The sequence below is a fragment of the Gekko japonicus genome, unplaced genomic scaffold (assembly GCF_001447785.1).
Source record: "Gekko japonicus isolate JY-2015 unplaced genomic scaffold, Gekko_japonicus_V1.1 scaffold92, whole genome shotgun sequence".
NCBI lineage: Eukaryota > Metazoa > Chordata > Lepidosauria > Squamata > Gekkonidae > Gekko > Gekko japonicus.
Genome location: NW_015169780.1, coordinates 1128995 through 1137501, shown reverse-complemented (window position 1 = coordinate 1137501; position 8507 = coordinate 1128995). Strand labels below are relative to the sequence as shown.

Sequence of the window (8507 nt, the reverse complement as noted above, 5' to 3'; positions counted from 1 at the left end):
CCCCCAAACACTGCAATGTTTGCTTTGTTCTGGTTCCCCCCATCATCAGTGCACCCCCCTCCCCCTGTCAGCTTGCTGCTTACTTTCCCACTCACTCCCCCCCCCCATTCTCATCACCAAGCAGCTGAAAAAAGAGGAAGAGGCCTCGAAGGCAAGGTAGGCTGAGTAGGGGGCAATCTCCACAGCAGGTACAGCTCCTCTTCTGATGGCATGGTAGGCTGTCATTCCTCTTTCCCACCATACCGCCTTATCCTACCCTCACCATCATGGTGCCTGCACTTCTGTGCTTGCAAGTTGGAGAGCTGTGGCAGGCACTGCTTACCACTGCAGTGCTGGTAGGAAGGGGCAGAATTTGAGGACTCCTCTCCCAGCCAGGTAATGTGATGGCTATGTCTCTCTCTGGCTGGTGCTCTGCCCTCCAACCCTTCTCACTTCATTTGCCAGCCATCGCCTGCCTGAAGTGCCTCCCCCCTCCCACAGCTCCAACAGCACATGTGCAGATAACACTCCTCTATTTTAAGGGAATTTACACCCACCCAATGTATTTTTTTTAAGTTTTCAGATTTTCCTGCAAACTTAGGGGATCACCCAGGTTTGCAAAAAAAAAACAACTTGTGGAAATAAGTATCTGTACATAGGGGACTGTGGGAATTAGATATATAGATAGAAAGAAACAATAAATGATACTTGTTGACTACAGTTACAGTCTTAAGTATAGCTATGTGAAAGAATTTACTTCCAATATGGCTCCTTATTTCTGAGACACCAGTGTTTACATAATATAAGAAATTAAATATTTATATTTAATAGTATAAAATATTTAATATCAAACTTCATTATACATAGTGAAAAATATTCTATAAAGGTAAAATCCCGGAAGTACTGCTGTGTTCTATAGTAGTAAAGCAGACACACAAAGTTGATGCTGAGCCATGTACTTTGATAGGAATCAGAGCCATGAGAACATGATGGGGCATATATCTACTAAATAAAGAAGCAGGTAGATAAAGAAACAGCATTAGACAGTATATGGTAAGATAAGAGATATGTCATTTAGTTATTGTTTTATGGAAGCTGGGAACCAATGGTGAGTTATAAAAATAGTTTACAGTAGGAGCAAAACTATGCCTAGTCAGTGAGAGGAAGAGAAGAAATAAATGAGCTTCCAAAATATTAGATAACATAGAAATATGAACTATGACTGATTTTAAGAAATAGATCAATAGTCTTTTATAGACTGTTCATAATCACCACAGATAATTATAATAAGATTCACTGGGTTTAGAGATGTAAATTTTCCAGAAATTTTGAAGCTCGGGAAAAAACCAGTTTTTCCCCCGGTTTTTTGGGGGGGGAAATGGAAATTTTCGGAAAAATTGGAAAAATGCTACATTAGCATTTCTTTTGTCTTTTCTAGATTGAAAGTCATTCTGTTACTTTAGGAACATAACATATGACTATGGACATTTTAACTTGGCATGAAATTATCATAACTAGCATATTAAAAATATAGTGTATCCAAACAATTATTTCAAACAGAATACGCACCCACATGCAAAAACAAAACTGAAACTTTTTTATTTTCTTCTGACAATCGCACCTCCTAAAGGAAGAAATGCATCTTGTTCTTGCATTGGAGGGTTCAGTTTGTAACCCAGGACTTGCTTGTCCTCAGTGCACAGAAATTAGATCAATCTGATACCATATATCTATATATATTAGAAATGATTTGGAAAATATTTGAACACCTTGTCTTAAAATATTTTATTCATCATGTTAAAATAAAATGTTCCATAATCTATTTTTTTTTCTTTTTTCAATTTTTCCAATTTTTCGGGAAAAAACAAAAAGGCTTCAGGAAAAAAACGGGCACAGTGGACATGAAAACCACTACTGGAAATGACAAATGTGATGCTACTGTGCTGGACTTCAACCAGGTTATCAAGGTTCCAACTGCCACTCAGACATAACAGTTACTAGATAAAACATGTACATATCTTTATGACCATACCTAGCCTACCTTGCAAGGTGACTTTCATATGTTCAATTTTATGCTCATATAAACTGCTCTGAGATCCTTAGAAGGGCAACATGCAAAGATTATAAATAAAAGTAAGAGAGACTGATGATAATTGTGAGCCCAAACTAGGCATCTCAGCAAATACATAGTTCCCAAACTCATGTTGACATAATGGGCAATAGAGGGGCAAGGAACACTTAAAGGTGTAGATCAATGCAGTTTTTGAGCACACCATTCTTCTTCTGTGAACTGCCTTCCACTTCTCCCTTGAGTCCAGCTGGGAATAAATACCTTTTAAATTAACTAGGACAAAAGTTGCAGGATAAGCACCTCTTCCACTGATTTTGCACTCATATGTTCCCACAGATCCTATGTTTAATGCTACAAAGGTGAAGTGTGTTTGGTAATCATCTTAAGAACATAAGAGGTGCCCTGCTGGATCAGACCAGTGTTACATCTGGTGCAGCATCTTATCTCAAACTGTGGCCAATAAACTGCCCTCAAAACAGCCCTGATATTGCTTACTAGCACTGCTTATTTGAACTTTGCCGTGAAAAGGGCCAGAATGAGGATAGGTCCTTGATTCTCAGTTCATTCCTATGGTGACTGTTGTTGCCCTCCACTCTGAATTACGCATTAGCTAAATGTTCTACATTATACTGTTCTGAAATGCAGAATACAGACATCTGTATATGCATACCATCCATTTAAATAATTGTTCTGAAGGATATTTTCCCACATGAGTTTAAGCATTTTTTTTATTCACACAACAAAGAAATACATATTATCCTAAATTCCAATATGCTGGTGTGAACAAATTTCACTGTGTCATTGTGACTAAAACATCATATTGCCAAACACACAAATTGTCACTTTGATATACAATGTTTCTATGTAATGGAATCGAAAACAGGAAGCAGGAGCAACAGGTTAAATACCATGAAGCGTACAAAATAAGAATTACATTTCTCACAAACGTCCACTGTATGTGTATTTAAAGAACAACAAAACAGTCTAGAAAAGAACAGGGGGTACACTATTACAGAGCAGCTGTACATGGTCAACTCATCACACTGTTCAGACCATAATCAATATCAGACATTTTTCAGAGATGGAAATCATTTTGAATTGTTATTTTAAAACTGTAACTGACATTAACTATCATGCTACTCCGATAAATGTGTCCGTGTTTGCTCATTTCCATAATGTGTCCATGTTGGCCAGGACCCCCATGGCCACTGGCGGGGGATGGGTGCTAGATCCAGGCTGGGAATGGAGTCAGGGGAGGACAGGGACTTCAGTGAGATACAATGCCATACAGTTCACTCTCCAAAGTATCCTTTTTCTCCATGGGAAGTTATCTCTGTAGTCTGGAGATGAGCTGTAATTCCAGGGGATCCCCAGGTCCCACCTGGAGGCTGGCATCCCTAAACATCACTAATCACAGAGATTTTTTAAACCAAGATATTAATCTATATGTTGTCATCATTCCAATATTATTCCCAGTCCCCATTACAAAAAGCCCTAGCACCTGTTTGATTTCCATTCCACCCATTCTCAGAGGAGCTCAGGGTACCAGTCCTGTCCTCCCCTCATTTTACCCTCACAATACCTTCTGACGTAGGCTAGGCTAAGATATTTATTATTTATTTATTTATTACATTCCATTTGTATACCGCTCAACCCCTAAGGGCTCTGAGCAGTTCACATTACATTATACAACACAGATAGTGACCGCCAAGATAGTTCCATAGCAGTTCATACATGTGAACTTGGTTCTCTATAGCCATAGTCCAACACTCCTAAATGAATTTACTCTGGACCCAGGAAAGCTGAATAACTACCACCCAGTCTCAAATGTACCATCCTTGAGTAAAATGACTGAACAAGTGGTAGCTGGACAACTTCAGGGATTCCAAGGTCTGCTGAGCCAGCTGCAGCCCTTCCTGGGCAGGAAAGATCTTGCCACTGTGGTTGATGCCCTGATAAAATCTAGATTAGATCACTGCAATGAGCTCTGTGTGGGGCTGCCCTTGAAGACTGTCTGGAAGTAACAGTTGGTGCAAAATGCTGTGGCCAGAACACCAACTGGAGTAGGTCATAGGGGCCATATCACTCCACTCTTGTTCCATCTACACTGGTTCCCAATTTGCTTCCAGGCCTAATCCAATGTCTGGTAATTGCTGTTTAAAACCCTATATGGCTTTCAGCCAGCATACCTGAAGAACCACCTACTCCCATATGAACCTACCCGACCTCTGAGGCCAACTTTGGAGGCCCAGCTTCAGGTGCCCCCAACATCTCCTCCCTGTTTGTGTGATTTTATATGTTTACGTATTTTGTATGTGTTTGTGTGTTTTTGTTATATTTTATTTGTTTTCAATATTTTACATATTTATATTTTAAATGTGTTTTATGTCTGAAATATTTTAATGTGTTAATGTTTTGCTTTAATTTTTTTCCTTCAAAGAAGTGGAGGCAATCCAACCAAGATTAAGCCATTTTATCTACCTCTCCATTAAAGAGCTGAATTTCTCTATAGGGTCTTTTCCCAGCTTTGAGTTTTAAGAAGTCACAATTCTGGTTTCCATTTTAAGAAAGAGATTAAATCCCTAAACTTGAAAATGCAGCCCATTGGAGTTTACTGTTGGTCAAAAGCTTGCCACCACAGTCCTATAGGGCTGTTCCTCCATAAGACTTGATTTCCAAGTTTCTGGGGCTGAAGAGGAAGATTATTGTTTCTTAAGCTAGGAAACAGTGATTTGTCCCTTTGAACTATGAAACTAGACAATTCAGCCTGTAGGGATGTGGCCTCATAATGTTGTGTTGGGAAGCAATTGAGGAACTCTCATATTGCCTATAGTCTGACACCAAGTTGTGTTACATTTACAGAAAAAACAATGCCTGCTATATGACTACCAACTCTCCTAGTAAAATACCCACATAGATTTTGATATCACATACCAAAACTGTGAGTCAAGTACTGACCTCCAAATCATTATTTAACTTTCAAACTGACTCTAAATATTTTTGAAATCTTCAAGAGGCAGAATCCAAAACTTAAATTCATGTCTTGCTATAACTTGGCCATAAACGTTACAATTCTTTTAAACGTTGGGAATGGTCTTTTAATCAGTCCATAGAATTGCTTGAAGTATTTTCTCCACTCCCACAGAAAGTCTTTCTAGTATTCTGGAGGAGGCAGAAATCTGTGCTGGCTTGCTTTTAAAGAGCTACTATACATCTTTTATGTATGTCTTCCTGAGCTATAATACATTCTGAGCTATAAAATACAATGCTCTTAAACACTGCTTTTCTTAGGAAACCTGATGTATTCAAGGGGGAGGGGGTTCACTTCAGTCAACAGAAGAATAAGTAACATATGAGGCAAAAAGCTAAATATTAAATTAACTCCAGGTTTCTGACCACAAAAGTCTCCAAACAATTTAAAAAGCAGAATTACAGACTAGCATACAGTCTGAGGTGCAAGATGTCCTGGAACTCTACATTTTATAGCCATCTGGAAATCTTGTATGAAGTCTTAACTGTATCGTGACCCAAAATACTTTTGACATGCTTCACAGTAATACACCAAAATATCTCAAAGCAACATGACAACATTCATCACATAGTATTGTTTGTAAAGATTAACACCTCCCCAGTGAGAAAGGACAGAGTAACTGCACACTGCCAGATTTTAGCATAGTTTAGAGGACCTCAGTAGTGCTGTGGCTAAAGAGACTTTTACAGAGGTATCATAGAGATATGAAACCTACTTATGATTCATTATTGAGACTGTTCATCTAGCACTGCTCAGAATCCTCTTCTCATTTCACTGTAACAGGAGAACGGAGGTTTATGTGGAATGACAAGACTCAAGGAGCAATGCAAGACACTGCTCATTACAGTTGAGGACCAATGTGGTAAAGAGTGCTTAGAACTGTCAGACTGGGGAAACGCAGGTTCATAATCTCAGTCAGTCCGGAAGCCCCTGAGTGACCTTGGGGCATTTATTCTTTCTCATCTTACTCTACCTCACTAGGTTGTTTGGGGAGCAAAATGGAGTGATGTAAATAACAGTCCCTTGGATGAAGAGTAGAACAAAAATGTATAGAAAGTATCTGACAGTGTACAGTGGGCTGTAGTATCCTCTTGATATTGGTTGAGTTGTTCTAAATAAATGATGCCACAAGTATTTCTATAGTTGAGTATTACCTCATTTAACCATAAGAGACAACTATATTGACTGTACGCCATGATATATTTTAAATGTGCTATTTTAAAATGTGACTGGCTGTTCCCCATTTTCCAGTGAGTCTATTTCCAAATGTAGACAACCTATCTGGGTCAGGTTTTTTTTTCCTCTCCTTAGTTTACTGTAAGTCTTTTTAAACTTTATGAAGATATGAGCAGCTCAATCCAATGCACATTTACTTAGCAGTAAGTAAATCCTACTCTTTTCAATGGGATTTATTCCCAACCATGTGTGCATAGGACTTTACCCTTAGAGAAGTGCCATTCATCTTCCTAAGAGTTAAAAATAGCATTAAGAAGCCAACTGCTTGAGACTCTAAAGTGGGTAATGCATCACAACTTAGAGAAGTAAGTGTAACCCTCTCACCCAAACCCTAGGATGGAAAATCCTTAGATGCTCTGCAGTTTTTTTTATTACCTCTGGATTACTGCATTAAAATTGTGGTCAATCTTTATTATTTTAGCATTGTTTAATTAGATTTTTTTCTAACATGGCCAGAATTTATTCTTACCACAGGATTTTCAGTTTAAGAACTAACAAGCTAAAGGACTGACTTCCAAGTCATTATTCATAGCATCAAGCTGCATGAGTCTCAGATGAGTTTAGAGCAATTGTTATCTCTAATTAATATGAATCATACATCTGTGTCATCCTCTTCAAATTATTTCCTCCTTTCCTGTTGATCACATTGCAGAATGAACAACAAATAAACACACAAACAATTCCTGCAATGGGATTATACTGTTACAAACACAAAATACTGGGTGTCTAGTGACCATGCTTTAGTATCCCATATTTGCTTTAACATTTAATGTTCATTCATTGTAACGTTCAGTTGGAAATACTATCATAAACTGCAGCCTAAACTGAACATTACAGTGTAACGCACTAGTAAATGACAGCCTATTAATATGTGGAACTGATTGCTCAACTGCTCAGTCCAAGTTCTGGCATAATAGAACTTGGGTTTTGAATGTTTCTTCTCAGTGGAGAATAGCATGTCCTCCGTTCATATTTAGAGGTTCCAAACTATGGAAAGACTGATATTCATGTTTCTGATTTAAAATAGGGGGGGGGAAGTGATGGATGTATAACCATTAACACGTGCAAAGAGACTTATGACCCCCTCTACTTAAAAGCTGAAAATGAGTATCTGCTTCATACGGCAGGAGAGGGGAAGAAAGCGAATTTCCTCGCAAAAGCAAGCCAGAAAGAGCCTGCCACCTCTCCCAACGCAGCGTGGAAGCTCAACAGCCTGTTTAACAGCTTCATTAGAAGAGAGAAACTTGGATCTCGGCTTTCACAGCTCTCCAAAGTACTTCTTCGGTCCATCTGCGAGATGCAGTTCAGAGCTACCACTGGCAGGAAAACCTCGCTGCCAATTTGCTGCCAAGTTTGCAGCCTCTCTCGTTCTCTCTCGTTTCTGTCATGGGGGAGAAGCCTCAGAACAAACGGGGGGAGAAGAAAAAGAAAAGACGCAAAGGACAGACGGAGCGACCAAAGTTTGTTTGGGGACTTTCCCCCCCCTACAAGAAATCCCTGAGGGAAACAGCTTTAAGGAACTACTTCCATGCCGCCAAATCTTACTGTACCTCGTTGCTGCGGCGCTGCCAATTGCTGCTGCTGCTGCTGCTGCTGCAGAACTTGAGTGCTGCACCGGGTCAGTAAAAACGCGGTGAGGGCCAAAAGAGGAGGCAAAGCTGCCCCGGTCATTGCTCCGGAGCGGCAAAAACTGCTAACGCTCTTCTTCCTTCATTGACAAGAGTGAGAAGAGACGCGGGCTGGGAGCAGAGGCGGCGGTGAAGCCCCCAGCTGCATCAAGGAGGGGACCGCGGAAGGACACACCCCGTCCACTGCGCCTGGTTTCCCTCACTCCCTCAGCCTGGCCCACTCCAAAGTCAGGCACCATCTAAGGGGCCCGAGGGTCACAAGACAATGAACAATCAGGGAACCCTTCCAAAGTGGGAGGGACTCTGTTTAGTACAAATTAAGAGGAGAAGGGGGGGGGTCTTATATGTCTGTTTGGGGTGGAGATGGGGTAGCAAGGTCATTCCATTAAAGCCTGTTAAAAAAAAACAGAAAAGTTTCAGAAGCCTTTAAATCTGGGGCAGTGGATGGGACCTAGAACATCATGGCCAATTCATCTTGCCTAGGTATCCCACAGGATATAAATTATTACAAACTTATAGGCAGAAACTTTTAAAAAAAACGATGTGTACTGCCAGATAAGTG

At 40.0% G+C, this 8507-nt stretch overlaps 1 protein-coding gene across 1 annotated transcript in view; it reads right to left on the bottom strand.

Moving 5' to 3' along the window:
- The window catches only part of LAMA2 (laminin subunit alpha 2), a 755002-nt gene extending 746982 nt beyond the window's left edge, over nucleotides 1-8020 (bottom strand). Inside the window, exon 1 of the mRNA XM_015416769.1 lies at nucleotides 7868-8020. Coding sequence (XP_015272255.1) covers nucleotides 7868-7988 — 121 coding nt within the window. The 5' untranslated portion in view covers nucleotides 7989-8020. The remainder of the gene's footprint in view (nucleotides 1-7867) is intronic.
- Nucleotides 8021-8507: the final 487 nt, after the last annotated feature.